Raw genomic sequence first — 23571 nt, forward strand, 5'->3', positions numbered from 1 at the left:
TTTGTGAATGATCACAGCTCTTTATTCCTCTGTTCCTTTCATTAGATGTATGTCAGAAGATGGGAAGGTGAGTGGACAATAACAAAGAGACAGACTAAATTGAGAGTGTTATATTAATTAGTGCAAAATATGTGAGGATTTCCCAAAGTGTAGCAAGAATGAGATGAGGAAAACAATACAAGCTACAATCAGTAAAATCAGGAATATAAGCAAGGCAGGGGCATCTACTGAATATGACCGAGTCCTCTTACATTTCCTAGAAGGTCCTAGGGTCTTTTTATTTTTATTTTTTAATACAGCAGGTTCTTATTAGTTACCTATTTTATACGTATTAGTGTATACATGTCAATCCCAATCTCCCAGTTCATCCCACCACCACCACCCCCTTTTCCCCCTTGGTGTCCATACATTTGTTCTCTACATCTGCATCTCTATTTCTGCCTTAAAAACCTATTCATCTGTACCATTTTTCTAGATTCCACATATATGCATTAATATACGATATTTTTCTTTTTCTGACTTACTTCACTCTGTATGACAGTCTCTAGGTCCATCCACGTCTCTACAAACGACCCAATTCCATTCCTTTTTATGGCTGAGTAATATTCCATTGTACATATGTACCACATCTTCTTTATCCATTCGTCTGTCGATGGGCATTTAGGTTGCTTCCATGACCTGGCTATTGTAAATAGTGCTGTGATGAACACTGGGGTGCATGTGTCTTTTTAAATTATGGTTTTCTCTGGGTATATGCCCAGTAGTGGGATTGCTGGGTCATATGGTAACTCTATTTTTAGTTTTTTAAGGAAACTCCATACTGTTCTCCATAGTGGCTGTATCAATATACATTCCCACCAACAGTGCAAGAGGGTTCCCTTTTCTCTGCACCCTCTCCAGCATTTGTTGTTTGTAGACTTTCTGATGATGTCCATTCTAATTGGCGTGAGCTGATACCTTATTGTAGTTTTGATTTGCATTTCTCTAATAATTAGTGATATTGAGCAGCTTTTCATGTGCTTCTTGGCCATCTGTATGTCTTCCTTGGAGAAATGTCTATTTAGGTCTTCTGCCCATTTTTTGATTGGGTTGTTTGTTTTCTTGTTATTGAGCTGTATAAGCTTTTTATATATTTTGGAGGTTAATCCTTTGCCCGTTGATTCGCTTGCAAATATTTTCTCCCATTCTGAGGGTTGTCTTTTCGTCTTGTTTATAGTTTCCTTTGCTGTGCAAAAGCTTTTAAGCTTCATTAGGTCCCATTTGTTTATTTTTGTTTTTATTTCCACTACTCTAGGAGGTGAGTCAAAAAGGATCTTGCTGTGATTTATGTCAAAGAGTGTTCTTCCTATGTTTTCATCTAAGAGTTTTATAGTGTCTGGTCTTACATTTAGGTCTTCAAACCATTTCGAGTTTATTTTTGTGTATGGTGTTAGGGAGTGTTCTAATTTCATTCTTTTACATGTAGCTGTCCAGTTTTCCCAGCAACACTTATTGAAGAGACTGTCTTTTCTCAAGGAAGATTTCTTAAAGAACAAATAGTTCATCTACTCTTCAGATAATATGTATTATTGGGCCAATTCAGAGCCAAAGAGAAACAGATTATACCACTTCCTCCCACTCAGTCACTTCCTGCAGAAGAACTTTCTTTTTCTGCATTTTTCTTTGGTTTGAAGATATCAGTTAATCTAGAAAGACTTTATAAGAAATGGTCCTAAGGTAGGCATTGCTACTTCTACTATAAGAGAATTCTAATCATTATATAATAGCGTATTTCATTGTCACTGAGACGTTTGTATCTGATTTAGAACTAGGAATAGTCATAAATCATCTGAAAAACCTATGTGTTTTGTCTCAAGGACTCTGTGAACTATATAAATGGAAATGGTTCAACCTGACTAATAACAATATGTGGAAGAGAAATGGGCATTCGAAACCACTGGGTGACATAAATAAATTTCTATATTACTAAGAAAAGCCATTCTGGTGGCAACTTGGCATTAAGTACAAGTCCCCAAAATATTCATATTCTTTGATCTAATAATTCCACTGTAAGAAATTATCCTAAGGATAATTTATTGCAATATTTATTGCAACATTACTTTTAATAATTTAAAAAGACCTGGAAACAAAGGATATGCTCCAAAACAAAGAATTAAGTAAATTATATAAGATCCATAAGATGAAATAGTAAATAAGCATCATTTATGGAAAAATATTTGATGACATGGGAAAATCCTAATAATACAGTTTTAAGTATCAAGAGCAGGAATTTAACACAGTATATACATCCTACAATCCCAAATACCACAATACTGGGATTAGGAATGATTTTTTGGCATTTATACAAATCTGTATTTTCTAAAACTCTATAATGAACATAAGTTGTTTTATTTAATAAAAACTTACATTTGAAAAGTACATTCACTTTGACACTGGTCTCACAACTATAAATTTGTCATAGGGAATTAAAAAGGTAAGTCAATGTACTAGGTGTATGAGGTAAAACATGAGAACATATAAAATTGACCTGTTTATAATACATCAAAATTAGAAATTATAAATAAATTTATAAATTATAAATCTGCAATTATAATCCTTGTTTTTCATGAATAGAAGAATATATTTTCCAAGTGGTCAAGTCCCTAAGAGACTTGCAACCACAAAACAATGGTTTTCAAGTCTCAGTGCTTCAGGGTTATTGTGGGCAGGCTGTAAATAATGACATACTTGTTTCCAACAACGGAGGATGTCCCGCAAAGCAATGAAGAATAAAATGCTTGTGGACCCATTCATCACTGTTTCTGTTTTACAAGTTGGGGGTCTGAGAAGTTCATCTGGAAGAAGAGTTTTTGTGGTTATCTGCATTCGCCCCCTCAGGATCCATTCCTGGCCCTTTTCTGACAGCTCCTGCCTCAGGAGGCTAATCTCTTCAGATTTCAAGACTGAATCTCCCAGGCTCCCCTGCCTGGGTTAGGCTGATGGGAGGCATCAACAAGAGGACAGAAGGGTCTTGGTATATTATCACCCTTACCCCCAGGATGTAGTTTTTAGCAGTGGTTGCATCTTACAAAGCTGCAGATGTTGAATGGCCCTCCTTCAAAAAAAGGTAATCTCTTTCCCTCTTTACCCATTAAGCCAAAAGATGGTAACAACTTCCCCTGTGGCCGGTCCCTCTACACTGTACCATCCCTTGGTAGTTCTGTTAACTCTACTCAAAGTTCATTCATTAAACTTTCTTCAGTTAAACCACTTGGGAATATCATCTGATCCCTGTTGGAACCTTGTCTATTTTAGGAAAAGAAAAACAAAAGCCTTTTTAGAAATCACTGCCTTCGAGGAAAGCCAGGTTCCAAAACTTTCATAAAGCTTTACAAATATAACCTTGACACGAAAACTGCAAATTTAAGCTATAGCTTGAAACTATGGAACAGACAAGTTAAAAACTGTCACTATGACAAATAACAAGCATTTAAATTAATGACTGTGGAATGAGATCTACTTAACTTTTGCCTTGAAATTCAATGAGATTCAGGACAATCTGTTACTGAAAGGCTTTCTTTAAAAAACTGATTATTCTTAATACACTTTTCAAACAAATATATATACTTAACAATGAAATGGACAGCTATAGAAAAATACTTTGCAGATCAGCAACTTACCTCTTTGAACTTGTGACTGAGCTTGCTTGTGTCCAGGTCTGATGGGGAAAACATGTCCTCATTCTCAGGCAGCTCGAAGACTTCAATGGCGATGTCACTGCCAGGAAGAACAGGTCCTACCTCATCCTCCTCTTCATCTGTGGCATATTCTCCTGTCTGAAAGGAAGGGGATTTCAGAAATCCAGCTGTCCTTACCCATGTGGAGGTGGGTTATTTTAAAATATTTTATAAAAGAGAAATAAAATATGTCACCAAATGGTAAAAGTGTAAGTAGGCTTTTGAGTCAAGCATGCCTCATTCAGCCAATGTTACAAACAAATGTTAGTTCAAAAATCCAAAGTGACATGTCTATGCCATTTATAAGTGCATTTCTAAAAATCTAAGAGCATCAGCAGTATCTTTAGTAAAGCAACAAAACCTTTATTTTAAATCAAATTGTTTGATGTTTTTACTAAATAAAATTATGTTGCTAAGGGAAATAAGTAATTCCTTTAAATTCCCAACACCTGTAATGAATAAGTCACCCAATATTGACAGCAGGGAAGAAGGGGAGACCAAAAGATTCATCGAGTTGGAAAGGACCTTAATTAAGCCTTACAAAGGTTTAGTAGATTGATTCTCCTAAGTTTTAGAGTTTAATCAGCTCGGTTTCATTTGTTTGGCTAACTAACGTGGTGGTTAACTAGTGACCTAAAGAATTAACCAAAGGTTTCTAACTTACAGCCCACACAGGTGTATTGCTTTGCCTATACAGTACTACTTTAATAAATCTCAGCATTTTGGCAATGTTAAAAACTTTCACCTATTCTAGATTTCCAGTTTTTCTTGAGAAAGCCAAAGATCTGGCAATATAGGCACATAACGACATGATAACCACTGGCCAGAGTCAGCAGTCGTTGTCCCTTTACACAGGTACACTTTGTAATACACCATAACTTCCATAATTCATTATTCTAAGCTGTTAGCATCACTCCTTCGTGATACCCCTGGGCCCCTGTAGGTATATGAGTTCATGACCCTTGGAATAAATATTCCTCCTCACGACTAAGTTCCTTAACATTATTAGAAAGTAGCTCCTCTCCTGGCAGCATCAGGCTATGAGACTCTAATTCAAAATAATTGTTTGAAATCTATACCGTCTGATATAATTTAAAGATAAATCACTAAGTCACAGTGTTGAAAAACAAAGTTCATTTAATTCACCCCTGTTCCTTCAGGTAGTATTACATTTCATACATAAAACAGCTAGGGATTCATACTGCCTTTTAAAAAAAATTTCATAGTATACTGAGTGATCTATTCCTTTGATTAAAGAGGCTTAGCATCTTACTGTTATTTTTTCTTTTGGCTCTACACTATATTCTTCTTGCTAAACCTGAAACGGTATTTACTTGACTATGTTTGCACATGAAGGAAATCCAATCCTTAACCTCAACGTAATAATTCCTAATTTCTGCAAGACCATTAATGAATTGCCGTTCTGACTTCTCTCTTTCAAAGTAAAATAATTCTAGTTTCCTCGTAGGTCTCATTCTCTGTAATTGTCTTTGCGCCTGTACTCTGACTTCTCTCCAAGCTCTCGGTATTTTCTCTTAAACTGTGGTGTCCAAAAGTAGATACAGTATCTATTAAGGAATCTGGCGGGCACTGACCACGATGAACAAACAAAGGATGCCTCAGCATCCTCAGACTCTTTTTCCACACACACAGACTATTAGCATGAAGACTTTGACTTTGGTGGCATTTGTGTATAGAAGTAAGGTCAGGGTATTTCATACAGAGCAGTGATTTTCCAAACTGGTTACATGTTAGTTAGAAACCCCCTTCCCCTGCACAGCCCTAATATAATCAGTGATGCTTTGACTGAAAGGGAAAGAGGTGGATGGCCTCCATCTTTTTTTCTTTTAATTTTTTTTATTTTTGGCTGTGTTGCGTCCTTGTTGCTGTGTGCAGGCTTTCTCTAGTTGCGGTGAGTGGGGACTACTCTTCGTTGTGGTGCACAGGCTTCTCATTGCGGAGGCTTCTCTTGTGGAGCATGGGCTCTAGGCGCGTGGGCTTCAGTAGTTGTGGCACATGGCGCTTCAGTAGTTGTGGCTCAGAGGCTCTAGAGCGCAGCCTCAGTAGTTGTGGCGCACGGGCTTAGTTGCTCCGCATCACGTGGGATCTTCCCGTACCAGGGCTCGAACCCGTGTCCCCTGCATTGGCAGGCAGATTCTCAACCACTACGCCACAGGAAAGTCCTGGCCTCCATCTTTATACTATATAGCTCATCAGCACCTGGAACCCTAGGGGTCTTTAGAAACCAATCTGAAGGGAATTCCCTGGTGGAGCAGGGAATACACCATAACATGTATCTGAAAATGTCTCAACTGGAAATACCATTCTAAGTGTCTTTGGCACTGGCAGGGCAAGGTAGCTGAACAGTGGGGCTGGTTGGTTCCAGATAGCTTCCATTCGTGGTATGATTAGTTCCTATAAACCTTAAAAGGACTCTTAATTCCAGACTTGGTATTTTTTTTGTGTGATATTCTGTAAATTAATTCATCTCCTATTTATACATACTTTTAGAACTAATAGGTACTTTATGAATCCCAGTGATGTTATTAATAGAAAGGTAGCAAGGCTGGCAAAGTGCACAATCTCAAGATAACCGGATGAAAGTTTTGATTTAGAGATATAAAACTCTGTGCTTGTTTTTGACCCTATAGTTACAACTAGCAGCAAAGCCGGGTGTTTATTATGAAGGCCTAAGCCAGGTACATAAAATTCACTTCTATATCAAATCAATTTGATGACTATCATGAATGACTCAATAAAATCTTAAGTTAAATTTAAAGTCTGATGACAATGCAGCACATTTTAAACATAAGAGTTGAAATGAACAATTTGATTTCCCTTTGCCAGCATGAAAATAGATACTTCTTCACCATATCTAAGGGAATGAACATAAGCATCTGCCTAGGAGGGGGCCTAACCTATAACAGGATCTTAACAAACATTTTTAAAAGAATAAATCCAAGAACGCCAATTCATTTACTTGGTAATATCTATAACCTGCTAAGGAAGTTTTCAATAATATCCAGAAAATGCACTGTAAAGTCACTTGATGAGAAGGCAGCATTCTATCACATTTATTTTTTTAACGCTCCTTTTAGTGAATAACAGGATAAGGGTTGTACAATATATACAATTCTTACCTCTAAGTATAATTCTGGCTTTGTTACCCATTTGAGTCATCAAAATTATCTCCATAAATGTAACTTATTAATAATTCTTTTGATTCTTTTATTTTTTTTTACTCTACCGGTCTCTCTCCTCAACACCCAAATCACCTGCAATCTGCTAAAATTTTTTATCTCTCATTTCATCTTCCCATTTACTAATGTTTTCTGTTTCTAATTAGTCTCATAAGCATCCTGAGGATAAAATGTATATTTTACTGTCTTGATTCTACTTATTACTTACTAGAGACTCTGGATAGGGCATTTAAAAACGTTATATTGCCATTCTCTCTCGCAGATCATTTACCAATCCCATCCTAAACAGGCTTTAGAATAAACGGTGCATTTACTACAGAACCTCATAAACACCTGGAAGTTAAAAAGTTACATTTGGTAGACTTAGAATATGTGTTCTTCTGATTCTTTTATCTCTGTGGAAAATGGACATTATTTTTATGGTAATCTGCAAATAAAATAAATTACATGGAATGATATGTTAGCAGAATTTCATAAACCTCAAAATTAAATTGGACTGAATCTGACATTTACAGAGGAAGACAGACAACGCTGTACCCCCCAAAAGTTGCTACAACAAAGTATTTCCAGTGGTATCCAGGTCCTTCTCTTTATCTCTTTATTCTGAAAAGATTCAGCATCTTTCAAGTAAACAGAGACTCTTGAAAGTTCTTCGTCCCAACCTGCAAATCCACTTTAAATGAGGCAAGAATAGTTCTTGCCTTTTCATCTTCTTGTCTACCTTCTTGATTAATATCTTATACTCTTTAATGGCTTCCCAAAAAGGGTCAAAAAAATAATAGTGATTATTTTTTAACTTACTATGTGCCCACCACTGTACCTTCCTTAAAAAACTAACTGATATAGGTATTACTGTACCGTGTTAACTTGAGGAAACTGAGGTTCAGAGACTTTACCCAAGGTCAATTAGTTATGTTGCTGAAGCTACACATCTAACATATTCCAAAGCCCATGCTCTTTCTTCTATGCTATCCTGCTTACAGTCTACAGAACTAAAGCTTGGTAAAAAAAAAAAGATGGAAAATACATTCCTTTCATTTTTCTCCAACCAAAAACCCTGGTGCATAATCCTGTGGTGTTGAAATTCACCCTCCACATCTTTGAACATTATCATTCAGTTCACTTTGAAGACTTGCACCTGCATGCAATGAGCTCCAAAGTTCCTGTCCTCTTCTTTTCTCTCATAATATGCTCACCCTGGGCAAGCGCATAGAAGTCCCCTTCAAAAGGTTTGGCTCACAGGTATGCTGACTGATGTTTCATGCACTTTTTCTTATATAAACCAGAACCAGAGCATATAATCTATAGAATTAATGCAGTGTCTTAAAATGGATGAAAAAGGGCTTCCCTGGTGGCGCAGCGGTTGAGAGTCCGCCTGCCGATGCAGGGGACATGAGTTCGTGCCCCGGTCCGGGAAGATCCCACATGCCGCGGAGCAGCTGGGCCTGTGAGCCATGGCCACTGAGCCTGTGCATCCGGAGCCTGTGCTCCGCAACGGGAGAGGCCCCAACAGTGAGAGGCCCGTGTGCAGAAAAAAAAAAAAAGGATGAAAAAGATTCTTGCAGGGCAAAATGAGTGCTAAGGTCCTCTAGATTTTTATGGTTTTTCTCTTTTACGTTTCCTTCTCACATCTAATTTTCTTGAGCTACCAGTCTTCACTGAATCTTTGCAAAGCATTGTATCTGCTTTCATAGACACAATTTCCTTTATACTCATATGCTATTGGGGGATTTAATATTTTATTAAAATACATAATTACAATGTTAAGTACAACTGACAGGTTCTGCCTCTTCTGGTGGGACCAGAAGCATGTAGACATATTAGAGCCTTGAATACTCAGGAGGGCTGTAGATCTCAGTGTAGGTTTTACAGAAGGAACAGACAGTATCTGTTATAGTGGTGAGTTAAGTGGTGACCAATTAAAGCATCTTGGTTTTGAAGTCACGTAGGCCTGGGTTCAAATCCCGGCTCTTGATACTGGTCAAGTTAGTTTTCAGATCTAAGTTTCAATTTCCTCATCTATAAAACGAGGATAAAAATAGTTCCTTAGTATAACAAGGTTGTCATGACATTAAGTTAGATGGTACCTGTAGAGTGTTCAACACAAGGTCAGGAACATGGCAATGCTCAAAATAAGTGAGCACTGCTGCTGCTGCTGCTGCAGTACTTATACTACAACAGCAACAGGCTAAAGCCTTCATCAAATCTTGTAACCAGACATCTGCTAACTTTTGGTCTCATAAATGTAATATCCTAGAAGACTTTGCCACATGAATCTTTTAAAAGCAAACTGGTCGGGCTTCCCTGGTGGCGCAGCGGTTGGGGGTCCGCCTGCTGATGCAGGGGACACGGGTTCGTGCCCCAGTCCAGGAGGATCCCGCGTGCCGCGTAGCGGCTGGGCCCGTGAGCCATGGCCGCTGGGCCTGCGCGTCCGGAGACTGTGTTCTGCAGCGGGAGAGGCCGCGGCGGTGAGAGGCCCACGTACCGCAAAAAAAAATAATAATAATAATAAAAGCAAACTGGTCATTTCTGAAGTAAAACTTCTCCTTTCCCTAAACCTGCTCCTCTTCTTGTATTCCCAGTTTTGGAGTAGGTACCAGCTTCTACCCAAGGCCAAGCAAACTTCCAGGCCTCTGTTCTCCTCACTGATCGACTCCACTCCTGCCCCAGTGGTCCAAGATGAATATCCATCTACTTAGCACATCCCGTGAAGCTGCTGGCATAAGACTCTTCTAACTCACTCCTTTATGTTTCCATGGCATGCCTCTGTCACTCAGGAAGCTTGGCTGTTTTTATATCTGCCTCCTCCCAACAACTTCTTTCAACTGTAGGTTCCCTGAGAATGCCAGGCATAATCTATCCCTGTGATCCCAGTGTGGCTAGCACACTGCTTGGCATACAGTAGGCACCAAACAAATGTTTGCTGAGTGAATTGATACAGTTTTAGTCACATCTGCACAGCACAGCAGAGCCTGATTTTCCTGTTAATTCTCAGCTTTCAAGTAAGAAATACAGTGAAGCACAGCTGCAGCTGGGGCCTAAATGACCCTTTTGGGGGTTTTCTCTTGTTGTTAGGTTCAACCATTAGCAGTAATTTTTGCTGCAGCAATGTTTGTTCTGGTAAATTCAGGGAAACTAAATGGTGCTAATCATAAAAATAGCCTTAATTACGCAGTTTTTGTTGGAATTTGTTTACTGGAATTGAATTTGGTTATATATATTTTCAGACTCAGTTCTGTGGGAGAATAGAAGAGAGTTGCTTTTTCTCTGGAGGAGGAAGACCTCAAACTAACACTTTAATGTTTAAAATTCCTAAGTCTGTGCCAACCATCCAGATGGCTTTCAGCAAAAGCATCCCCTTCTCTGCAAAGGCATCTCTCTTTCCATTTTCTGTCAGTTGACTTCTGTGTGTCCTGATTCTGTAGTGTTGGGCTACTTAGTCTCTTTTCACATCACTGGGAATAACAGCACCTTCTTCATAAGGTGGTTGGGAGAATTTCTAGTAGTGATATATTCAAAGTATTGATCATAGTGCCTAGAATATGCTAAATGACAAGATGACTTTATGACTACGATTATTTTCACTGTCCCTCGTTTCTCCAGGACAATGCCACAGAACAGTACAACAAAAAAAGAGCATGACTTGGGGGCTGGAGAGACCAGGGCCCCAAAAGAGAAAAAACAACGTCACAGCTGTTGTGGGCAAGTAGTGGGCAAGTCATTTAGCTTGTATCTTCCGTGATCTCCTCTTCTATAAAATGGTTCAAAAGATACCAATCTCATAGGTATTGAGAGGATTCAAAGAAATAAAATATGTAAAACATCCAACATGATAGCCCAAGATATATATTCATTTATCAAGTCATTCAAAATTTTCTTGTCAGTCTTTGTTCTCAGAATGTTTTCTGACATTGCACTCCATTCTTACTGTCTAGTCGCCAAATCAAGAAACATCTAAAATCTCTATCTTGATTACTCATAAGGCCTCTTGTGTTCCCTGCCTTCAGGTGCTCAGTGCCTCAGGTCACTGATAATACTGCTGGGAAATTATTCTTCCTAAAATTCTGATATAAGATTTAAGATTAAGATTTGCCTATAAAATCTTCTGTAACAATTCAAACACACTTTTCCCTTCTTAAAATTGTTACAGCAATTGTGGTAGACCATTCAAAAATCAGAATTAGATGTTACGGAGTTTTAAAGTTTTTTTTTTAGTTTTTTTCTCCCTTCCTTTTCAAAAGTATACTCCTCAAAAGCAGGGACTCTCTTTACTACTCTGGTAGGAAAGCTCTAAAATGACCCCTAATGATCCCTTCTTCCTGGGCAATCATGCTCTTGTATAATCCTTTCCCTTGAATGTGGACTGGATCTACAGACTCACTTCTTTTTTTTTTAATTAATTTATTTTTTAGTTTTGGCTGCATTGGATCTTTGTTGCTGCACGTGGGCTTTCTCTAGCTGCGGCGAGCTGGGACTACTCTTCGTTGCGGTGCGTGGTCTTCTCATTGTGGTGGCTTCTCTTGTTGCAGAGCACGGGCTCTAGGTGCATGGGCTTCAGTAGTTGTGGCACATGGGCTCAATAGTTGTGGCTCATAGGCTGTAGAGCGCAGGCTCAGTAGTTGTGGTGCACAGGCTTGGTTGCTCTGTGGCATGTGGGATCTTCCCAGACCAGGGTTTGAACCCATGTCCCCTGCATTGGCAGGCAGATTCTTAACCACTGTGCCACCAGGGAAGTCCCTACGGACACACTTCTAACAAGCACAATACAGCAAAAGTGATGGGGTGTCACTTCTAAGATTAGTTTACAAAAAACTGTGACTGGCGTCTCTTTTGTCTTCTTGCTCTTCAAAAACAAGCCACCATGTTGTATGTGGCCCCATGGAGAGGCGCACATCACAAGGAACTGATGTTTCTGGCCAACAGCCAGCAAGGACCTGAGGCTTGCCAAAGGCACATGAGGGAGCTTGGAAGTAGATCTCCTGCATTCTGCCAACATCTGTGAGTGAGCTTGGAAGCAGATCTTCCTCCAGTTGAGCGTGTATATGACTGCAGCTCTGGCTGAAACCTTATTTTTGGCCTTGCAAGAGATCTTGAGTCAGAGGTATCCAGGTAAACTGATCCACAGATACTGTAATGTGTGAATACTTCTTATTTTAAGTTGCTGAGTTTTGGTGGTAATTTGTTATAGAGAAATAGAAAGGGGGTACTGCCATAACAAATATAGAAAAACAGGGAAGTCTGGAAACAGGCAGTGAATGAAGGCTGGCAGGAAGAATTTTTTTTTTTTTTTTTGTGGTACGCGGGCCTCTCACTGCTGTGGCCTCTCCCGTTGTGGAACACAGGCTCCGGACGCGCAGGCCCAGCTGCTCCGCGGCATGTGGGATCCTCCCAGACCGGGGCACGAACCCGTGTCCCCTGCATCGGCAGGCGGACTCTCAACCACTGCACCACCAGGGAAGCCCTGGCAGGAAGAATTTTGAAGAGTATGTTAAAGCAGCCTAAATTGCCTTGAAAAGACTGTAAGTGGAGATCTGGAAGGGGGATCCTTGCTGTGTAGTGGCAGAAATCTTTGCCACATTATCACCTTCTGTAAGGAAAATGTAGGAAATATCCCTACTGAACTGAGTGAGCCAGGGAAGTAGATTTCCAAACAAAGTGCTGAAGGCGCTGCCTGATTTCTTCCTGCTGCTTCCACTAAAATATGACAAACAGAGATCAACTGAGAGGACTGTTGAACAGAACGGAACCAAGACTTGATGGTTCTGAAAGTCTTGATTCTAAAATTAAGAAATGGCTTCCAAACAAAGTTCAAATCCAGGATACTGTCATGGTCTAAAAATGAAGCAGCAGCTGTGACCATAAAACTCTTTTGTTAAGAATTCTGAGCTTAGGAAACTCAAAATTTTTATAATAGGTGGTAAGCAAGTCTGTCACCTACCCTGAAGAGAGATACTATCTCTATTTTCCAAGGTTGTGCATTATACAAATATCATTGAAAAAATTATCTGAAACAAAGGCCAACATGCCTCTGCTCACAAGACATGCAGAGAAGTGACAGAGCCATGGGGGAATTGTCTCCCAACAATATCCACCCTCATTTCTACACTACCTTGACAACTGGTGAATTTTTCCATGAGTATGACATTCCCTTGACTACACTGATAAGTGTGACCAAGACTGGCTAGGACCAAAACTGTTCAGTCTGTCTCATAGCATATAATTAAAACTACTATTAAAAGAACTCCAAACAGCAGAATGAGCACAACTTGCAGTACTGAGATCAACCATACTCCCCAGGCTTCCAGACTCTACTGGCTAAACAAATCCCATAAACGATCAGGGGTTACCTTAGAAATCCAGGTAGCTTTCTCCTTAAGCTTCTTCACTGAGTTTTCCACTTGGTCTAAGGTATTAATCCAGGTACAGCAGGAGGTATCGGTGATTGCACAGACTAGGCATTGGACCACAGGAGGAAATCTAGGGTTCAGGGCAATTCTATCACCCACCACTGGCCAGTGAGTTGAGGTCAACCTGAATGCCTTCCAGGATAGAGGTGGTGTCATTGATAACATCACCTAAAGTTTGGAACAAATTTTGAACCACCTTATCTAATTAAATGACTCCAAACCTAAGAATAATTGCATATAAATAAAAAGTCAGCTATCCCCCAGGAAAGCAACCCCGATTAACTAAGAACAGCCTCACTTCCGAGGGATCTCTAATGTCATCTGAGGGCTACATGATCTGATAATTACAGTGTTTCTTTTAATACATGAAGGCCTCTTATGACTACCCCTAAGCTTCATGAAAAGTCTCAAGAGTGTGATCAATTGCCACAATTTGTTTCTATAGTTTGCCATCCTAAACTTTAATCTGTAACTTTCCAAGTGACAGATCAACAGGCTGTTGACAGCAGCTCAAAAATCAGTAAAAATATCACAAGGTTCCTCAAGGGGAGTACTGGCCAGAGTTATAAGTATGACCTTGAATTCTGCCCAGTGAGCAAAGTGACCATGTTCATTTTGGGGTCTGCATAGCTAGTGCTGAGGTTGGAAAGCCGAACAGGTGGAATTGGACAGCTTGGCTGAACCACTGGTGAAACAAACCCAGGGATTTAAGGAAACCTCTATGAACCAAAGGCCTCATTGAGCTAGAGGCCTTGTTTCAGGAGGATAGTTGCAGATAGTTCCCCCCAAATAAAAAGCTGCTACTCGTTCATGTACATCTAAGATGCTGCTGGGCCAGGCTAGCAGCTTTCTTGAATCTGTCCTTTCCATTTGACAAGCAAAGTCTGTTGGGCCCTTCCAACCTTATTCATCAGTGAGGTCAAGCTGGCCCACATCAAACTGAGAATATTAGGCCAGAGAGTGACAGTGCCTCCATGGGTCGAGCATTCAGGTTCAGTTTCCATAAGAGCTTAGCAGGAGGTTAAGAGCTACCCCATCTCCTCTTTCTTTGGTTGCTGCATCAGGCATGCAGTGTTGTGTTGAGAAATGGCCTGAGTATTCTGGCAGCCATTAAGTGTTTAAAATAAACTGCGATTTACCCTTCTCTTCCTGTGATTCTATATTGTTTCTACTGGACCACCTGGAATAAAACAGGGAGAGTCATCTACATATCCTATCACTTCTCTATATGTGGCAATCCTTGAGTGGGAGAATCACCACTGTCACTAATGGCACAAAAAACTGCAGGCATATAAGAAATCAATTCCATTGCAGAGTTAGCAGTGGAAGAATAACAGCTTTACACGGCATCTGCCGAAAGGGTCCCATCCACCCTTTAAAGGCGTCTCCAGCTTTCCTTCTTGCTTTGGACTCTGCCCAAACCACATCAGTTGAATCTGGATATTCTTTCTCACTATGGGATCAGGTGAGATGCTGACTGATGAGCCAGCATCCACAGAACCATAAAGTCTGAGTGCCTCCCCTCCCAGTTTCCCAGTATATTCGAGGGATTCATATAGCATTTGATCTCTCTGGAGGACAAAGAGATCTATCTTAGCCTCACCCCTCATCATCTTTCTCCTAAAAGCAGCTGAGGTTAGGGTAGTAAGAGGGGACATCAAGCGGCACGGAGGCAGGGAGAAGCTCTGTGCCTGTAATGAGGTGCCGTAATAATTCATTTCCAATTATTCAGTTGATTTAATCATTCAATTTCATGTAATAAGTAATAGTGCATTTTCAGTTTTGAGCAGTGCAGTGGTTAATATGTTTTAACCAAACTTCCAATGTCTGTGGTCCACCTAAAGCACTATGCAGGGTGAGTCATCATTACTGATAGAACCAATTTAGCTTCAGGGAGTTTTGACTCAGAAGCCTTGGCCTTGACTCCTACAACAGGGACTGTGTTATGGAGTCCATCTCAATCTGGAGTCCAGTCATTAAGTGTAGTGTGAACGTAAGGGATGGGGACGTTTTTCAAGTGGTAATGCTGACTGCAAGAATTTATCCAGATTGTTTTGAACAAAATAGTGTCTCATTCTCTGGTGAGTTACTTTTATCAGCATTATAGACCAGTTAGGACCCAAATATTCATCCATGGTTTACCACAGGAGTTTGTCAATTTGAAAGAAATCTCCCCGACAGGGCTAATCTTCCCTTATAGCAGTCAAGACATGGGGCAAAAAGCTTCACGACATTTTACTGTCTGAGTGAATCTAAAGTTGGCATGATAAACTGCAGGAGGGGGTGAGTCAAAAGGCAGCTCAACTGTTGCTATTTCTCCTTAACTAGCATTATGTTCCTTGTCCCATAATCTCCCCAGTGAACCAGCCAAAGTTTTAAGGATTTACCAGGCTTTTGACTATGACAATGACAAATTCCTTCCTTTCATGCTCAGTGTCAGTATGTATCCCTGTAACTGCTGTCTGAACAAGGTCAAGACCTTCTTCTAACCCAGAATGGGTCTTCATACTAGTTGATTTTTGTATCACGATTTTTGTGTTGGTATCTCAAGCCACAATTTCCAAAGAGTGATAAGAGAGCCAGAGGATTCCTGAACATGCAGGCATGTCAGTAGAGACACCCAGACATGCCTGGTAACCTGCATCTTTCATAACAGGCAATAAGTATTACTGTCCCTGCTCGAGAGGGAAAGTCTACCTGTATCTTCCAAGACTGTTATCTATATAAACATTTGAACAGATAGTCTAGAACAAAGGGCAGTCAATGCCTCCGAAATGTTAGAGCCCTGGAGAGAATTGTTTCCTGATTTTTTTTTTTTTTTACTTTTCAGAGTCTTCTGGTGTTGACATTTTACCCGCTCAAATGAAGCACAGAAACCTTATTTCCCTTTACCCCAATTATTATTCAATGGAAAAAATGTCTAGAAAGTCAGCTGATTTTTAAAGTCCCTACAATATTATTCAGTTTACATTTTCAAAGACTTTCCAACCATTATTCCTTTCTATATACTCAGCTCTGCAGGTAAACTGGTCTTTTTATTTCTTGAGCACACCTAATATTGGCCCAGCTTCTTAGTTACAGAAAACAAATAAACAATAACAAAAAACAACTTCTTGCAAATAAAAATTGAAACCACAAATCTCAAATTCATGCTTTTACTTTTGTATGTCCTTTGTTGTGATGATTCTTTTATACTATGGTTATCTGTCCTTTTGACAGATTGCCTTGAAAATGATTTAAATTCTTTACCATATATATTTATTGTTTCCACAGCAAAACAGCAAGCTTCTTGGGAGTATAAACTATATTTTTCTATGACTCAATATTCCTAATTCAATTCCTCTTAATAAATGATAGCTACTTACTAAGACATGAATGCCATTGTCTTTAAATCTCTGATAAATATATTCTATATGAGGAGGGAACCAGTGATCCCTATTTTTCCCACTGAGATCCAGAACTAAACAGTCAATAGACCAAAGTAGACCTCTGTATTCAAATGTCACATTGTAATTTCAAATTGGCAGCCTTCCTTGAGTTTCATTTTACTTGCCAAGGAAACAATGAAGCACTTATTCTGATGCCAGCAGGACTGTGGGAAGAGACTAAGAGATTTGTATTTCCCTAAATCCTTAATCTGCAGAAGAGAACAACTACACTGACCAAGTGGCACATGTTATTATTATCTTAATAATTCTTTAATCTTACAACGAACTGAATCTTGGAAAATATGGTGTATTCATATAAAAATTGACTCATATGATTGCAAAAATGCTGATTATCACATAGAACCAGAAGTTACAGCTACAGAATTTATAGTAAACAAAAAAGTAAAACCAACAAAAATATTATTGATGGTATTTCTACGGATTATCTACAGATTAATAATAAATATAATCTCAAACTTATAATTTCCTATGAGGGAGAATAATTTTACTCCTTTCCTCATTATGGCTATCTGGTGGTTTGTGGAAGCAATTTCTTCTTGAGAAGTGTCTGCAATACCAGGACTCAAAAGTCTTTACATCAGTTTTCCTGGCATCTTTAAACTGGACAACTCCAGCTCTGATTGCATCTAACCCTTCCCACAAACTCCCATTACCCTAGGCTATTTACAATGCATATTCTGTTCCAGCAGGTGTGAGGCTGAGTGGAGAAATCTGCAATCTTAAAGAATACTATGAGAGTCCCACTTTAAGACACAGAGTCTCAAGTCATTTTATAGGTCCTTGGAGAGCAGGAATCATGTCATATTCACTTTATATCCACATAACTATTCAACATAAGCAATTGGACATGCCAGATTTTAGTTTTCTTCATTAAATATTGAGTTGACACAAAGAGTATTTATGAAATATACAAAAAGTATAATGAATAATGATGTAACCACCACCAATTAACTAACAACTTAAGGAGCAGTACCACTACATTTCAATTATAATCCTCTCTGTGTGCCTCCCTGATTCTATTTTAGTCGCCTGCCCTTCGGAATAATTCTGCTGAATTTTATTATTCTTGTTGTTCTTTAGTTTTACTATATTTTTTTAATGACTAAACAATATATCATTAATTTTTACGATTTTAAACTTCATATAAATGGAATCATGTATTCTTCTGTGCCTTTCTCGTTTTAATGGTATGCTTCTGAAATTCCTCTAACTGTTGTGCACTGCAGAAACAACTTCTGTGTATCGTTCCACTGAATGAATATACTACAATATATTTACCCATTCTCTTCTTCATAGAAATGTCAGTTGTATCCAATTCTTTTCTATTACAAGAATGATATTATACATGTCTTACACCTCATGAATTTAAGAATTTTACTAAGGTGTTTAGTAAGAAATATAACTGTTGAGTCAACTTTACTAGATAATGCCAAATTGTTTTTCAAAGTGAATGGGCCTATTTATACTCCTATTGCAGAGAATAAGAGCTCCTTTTACTCCATATCCCCACCAAAACTTAAAATATCCGATTTAAATCAATTTAGTAGGTAGGAAATAGTATTTCATTTTGGTTTTTAACGTTTACATTTTGATTCCTAATATGTTTGGGCATCTTTTCATGTATTCATTGGCCACTGAGATTTCTTCTGCTACGATATGACTATTCAAGCCAATAGCCCATAAGCAGTCTTTCCCACTGGCTCTTGGAGGACTTTTTAGATAATTCTCTTTCAGTTATTTAGTTTTCAAATATTTTCTTCCAGCTTCTGGTATGTCTTTTTGCTTTCACAAAGGCATTCTTTTGATGAATAAAAGTTCTTAATCTTAATGTCAATTTTCTCAATTGTTTCCTTTATGGCTTTGCTTTTCTTAAGTGTTCCTTAACGTAATGAACCATTTCTTACACTGAAGTCTTAAAGATATTCTTGTACAGTCTTCTAAATTTTTTGGTTTTGCTTTTCACATTTGAGTAGTTAATCTACCTGGAATGTAGCCCATGGGGCTCTAGCTTTACGATGGAGTTCTTCAATTAGAATTCCACTTTGGGTGGGCCGTGGGCTTTTTCTATTGTAACCCAAAGCAACACCAATTACAGTATAATCATAATATAGAGAACACTTAGGATAAGTATGACATTATGATAGAGATATGAAAGAAGCCAGACATTAAAAAGTATGTACTTTATGATTCCATTCAAATGACATTCTAGGATTGACAAAATTATAGTGTCAGAAAGCAGACTGAATGCTTTTTTGGGGCTGAGAGTGACCGCAAAGTTCTATAAGGGAACTATTTGAGGTGATGAAAATGTTCTGTATATTTATTGTGGTGGTGGTTATTCATCACACTGTTAACCTAAACACATATGAAATTGGTGCATTTTATTGTATATAAATTATTCTTCATTAATGTTGATTTTAATATGTGAAATATGGATATATAGTAATAAAAATTATCAAATTATACACTTAAGATCTGCACATTTTGTTCTATGTCAATAAAATAATTTTCAAAAACCCCTTTAAAAACCAGAATTCCAGAAATCAATTAAGAGTTTTTACCACCACCCTCACTAGCATCAATATCAGTTTAAAATAAATGGAGCCCTTATCAGACCAGGTAAACCTCCACAGTAAGGCATCTTTAGGACGTCAGTCCTTGGTCAGGTCACCATTTAGTTTTTCCTGCTGATGAAAATGTATTTCTATGATTGAAGCCTATTTCTAAGTTAATACAATGGGCAGGAGAAGATGGTTATCTATGCAGTATTGATCTTGGCATCATTTAGGCCATTTCAACTATTCTATTTCTACTACATGTTTATTCATTTATGACTAAAAAGTCATGTCAATGTGAATCACCAGGTTGCCATTTCTAAGGTCCTAAAGGTTTTCAAGGAATGAAGTAAGCATATTTATTTTTTTGGTTTTACATGCAGGAGATTTTGGTGCAGTGTGATAGAGATAGGGTCTTCCTGTAAATTCATGGTCTCTCAAAACAATTAAAATGTGGTAGCAAAAGCCCACAGAACGTTGCTAAACCCCAAAGTGCCAAAGACAAGTACAGCTTATTCCTTCAGCCCTTTCCCTATCTTCAATCTCTAGTCTAACTAGGTTTGACATTTCTTTTATCTTTGTATTGTATGCCATTCTTCCTTCACTATTTCAGATTATGCTCCTAACTAAATTTCATTCTCCTCATTTAACTCTACTCTCCACTTTTCATCTTAATATCCTTTGGGTGATTCAAGTCAGTTCAATTTCTTGGCTTCCTCTAATCTGCCCAGTGCTGTGCTCATCCCTGTATGTATTAAAAATCAACCAGCTGGGCTTCCCTGGTGGCGCAGTGGTTAAGAGTCCGCCTGCTGATGCAGGGGACGCGGGTTCGTGCCCCGGTCCAGGAAGATCCCACATGCTGCGGAGTGGCTGGGCCCGTGAGCCATGGCCGCTGAGCCTGCGCGTCTGGAGCCTGTGCTCCGCAACGGGAGAGGCCATAACAGTGAGAAGCCCGCGTACCGCAAAAAAAAAAAAAAAAAAAAATCAACCAGCTATCGAGACCTGTCATTGAAGACATTACAAGCTTATGGGTAAAAAATGATAGAGAGCGATACACAAGGTGCTACTGACTGAATTAAGAAAGGGCCCTCAGCCCAGCTGAGAGAGCCCAGGAAAGCTTTTTGGAGGAGACAGATGAAATCTAAACAGAGACCTGAATGGTGAACAGGATTAGTGGGCACAAAAGAGCAACAAAGAGTGTATGGAATGACATTCAAGGTAAAGAAAACAGGAGGAGCAAAGGCATGGGAAACCACAGGATCCTTATGGCCCACTGGAAAGTTAGTCAGTTTCTCAAGCTAATAAGGCCCATCTCTTACTATGCATTTTAGCATTTTAGAGCTTTTTGGTAAAAAATTATATTCAATTTATAAATGCTTTTAAAGTTGGAAAAAATGCTATCATTTGTGTTTGTTTCTGTGACATTTCTGTAACACTGCAAACTCTGTGGTTCATCACTGAATTGTTCTATCATGGTTTCTAGAAAGTACAAAGTCTATAATCTCAGAGGAATTTAATGGCTTAGAAGTACTTGATAAAGTGTATCTGATATTTCATATTTGGCTCATGAATTAATATGACAATGTGGTAGTTGGAAAGAAAATAAGAAAACATATTCAAATCACTTGAATTATGATAAACAAAATAAAACTAAAAAAATGAGCTACAAAAAGATGGCATTATTTAGGCAAAGATTTCTATTCTAACTTCTAACCCTTTACAATGCACATCTTCCTGTCTCTGCTCCATGTTATAAATAATAATATTTCTATACACAAAGAATATTTCTAGAGAGGACCTTTCAAGTAGAGGAAGATGTCCGCCTCCTGGGGATAGTGCATTTATGTGGGTGTATATGTGCATGTGCACACATGCATGTGCACACTGCTTAGGTAAGACCAAGAATGGATACAGCCTTTAACTGAATGTCTTCCAAGCACCTTATGATTCTGGGTTTCAATTACAATGACCACTACTATAGATTTGGGGATCACAAACCAAAGGACATAATTAAATTAAATAATTTTAAAGGTCCAGTCAAACTGGAGTCTGTAAACAAGCTGTTTTTCTTGTTTTGTACTTCTTCTATTCTTCTGTTTCCTCTAATCACCATAAAGCAATCTCCCTTTTAAATATACCTGACTTTCCATTTCTAAGTTATTCTGTCACTGTTACTGGCAGCTAAAGATAGTGAGAATTAGTTTATGATTTAAAGTGTAAAATCTTTTTACACATTTTAGTATGCCTACCATATAAATTGTGCAAACAAGTACTATTATAATTTAAATATATATACATTTAGTTTTTTGAAAAATTAAGAACTTTGTAAAAACGATCCTTTTCTAAAAAAATAATCACTGGATTTAAAGATAATATAAGTCACCGTGTATGTTATATTTTATGAACATCATACAGCTCTGTTGTTGGATATCTTTTTCTTCCCTTTAATATAAATCACAAAATATTTAAAATGTTAGGGGTTTAAAATACCCATGGTTAAATATTAGGAAGTGAGCCCAAATTGCAGAAACTGTGCCTAAAATATGTGCTATGTTTCAGAGTTAATTATTTTTCAATTGGTTATTTTCAAACTATTATTCAACATACAAAACACATGGCTCTAGAGAAGTTCTTCCAAGCACAGAGCTAGTTAATAAGACACATAGAATATTTAACTTCACACATGAAAGCAGGAAGGTACAGATAAGCATTATTTTCCACCAAAAAACAAACCTTAAGGAAATAGTTGTTATTGTTATTGCAGTTGCCAGACACTCCTTGCAATTCAGCCACAGTGTTCTAAAATGGTTGACAACAAAAATTAAAAAAGGCTTTTTCCCCCACTAGAGAGAGCAGCCTAATGAGAGAAAAAACACTGAAGTTCCAGTGCTTGCTGTAACATGAACTTTCAAGAACTAATACCCCTAACGCTTAGTTCCTTAGCCCTATACACACAGCATAAAGCCAGTTCACATTACTAAAAGGCCATCCATAATAACTGCAGTCTCTTGTTCACACGACACCAGCTGCTTCCAGACAGGGACAGCAAACAGCATAAGTCAAGTTTAATGTTATCCCTTTAATGCTTTTCACATAAAAATTACATTGTTGTAAACCTTAACACATGCAAAACATAGCTTCCATTGTATTTCTGCCTCTAATTATTACATATTAACACAAGCAATAAAAATGCATATCCATGTAGGCAGTTGCTCTAAATGGTATTCAATACTCTAAAAGATTCTAAAAAAATAATGTTGTCATGATACAGTTGTTAATAATTTCTAGTAATAAAAACAAATTATGAAAGAAAGATTAAGTTATATTTTAAGAGAAGGAGTCTTGGTTTCTGGAGTGATGATTAATCTTGCTTTGAACTACTACACAAAGCGGCTTTGAAATGCCATATATACTCTAAGACTTTAAAGTGTAATAAATATTATATTTAAAGAAGCAAGACCAAAATAATCATATAATTTAAAAAGTGTATGTAAAATAATTCATTTTAATGTGAACGACCATTATATACTTTCTAATTTAAAAAAGTGGTACAGTACCAATTCATACTTCATTTCCAGTCTGAGCCCACAGTGTTTCACATTGCATATTGCTCTTTGATAGAAACAGATACCCAAAATATACATACATGACCTACGCTACACAAAACATATACCAGAATTACATCACCTCACCATTAAAAGGTAAACATTGGTAACTGTGGCGTATGAATGGAAATTAAACTTGTTATTGAAAATAAAATCTAGTTGAAAAATTTACCATACCCCCAGAATTTCGTGGGATAGTGCTGACTGTCTGAGGGGTTTACTGAAATCCTCCATGGTTACCTTTCAGATTGTTTAAAAAAAAAAAAAGGAAAGAAAGAAAGAAAAAGAAATAAACAATAATTCTATAAATCCAGAAGTACAATCACCCAATCACAGATATATTCAGATCTACGTTTAAAATTTTTCAGTGGTTCAGATTTATACCTCCCTCTTCTTTATAGGATCCTCCCTTTTATTTTTCAGCCTTTAGGCAGAGCCATTTTAACTTTTTTAAAAAATCATAATGTTTAACAGAGAATGAACAGAAACAGGAATGCAATTCTAACTGAACTGGGTGTTTGCTTATTTTAAACTCTATTCTAGTTTAAATATTTGAAGGAAAAAACCCCAGAAAATTCAGAAATTTAAATGAAGTTTGGGTATTATCTATATATTTTAAATTCTACTGGAGTATGATTT

At 37.9% G+C, this 23571-nt stretch overlaps 1 protein-coding gene across 6 annotated transcripts in view; it reads right to left on the reverse strand.

Moving 5' to 3' along the window:
• The window catches only part of PPP1R9A (protein phosphatase 1 regulatory subunit 9A), a 320392-nt gene that overhangs the window by 71982 nt on the left and 224839 nt on the right, over positions 1-23571 (reverse strand). For 4 of the 6 annotated variants that reach the window (XM_082846441.1, XM_082846440.1, XM_082846438.1 and 1 more), the window contains exon 6: positions 3660-3815. In XM_082846441.1, the coding sequence (XP_082702567.1) occupies positions 3660-3815 (156 nt within the window). Of the gene's footprint in view, positions 1-3659; positions 3816-22060; positions 22127-23571 lie in introns of all 6 variants that reach the window. The other 2 variants (XM_082846437.1, XM_082846436.1) reach the window with 1 other exon arrangement.

Source organism: Leucopleurus acutus (genome assembly GCF_964270905.1).
Source record: "Leucopleurus acutus genome assembly, chromosome: 9".
NCBI lineage: Eukaryota > Metazoa > Chordata > Mammalia > Artiodactyla > Delphinidae > Leucopleurus > Leucopleurus acutus.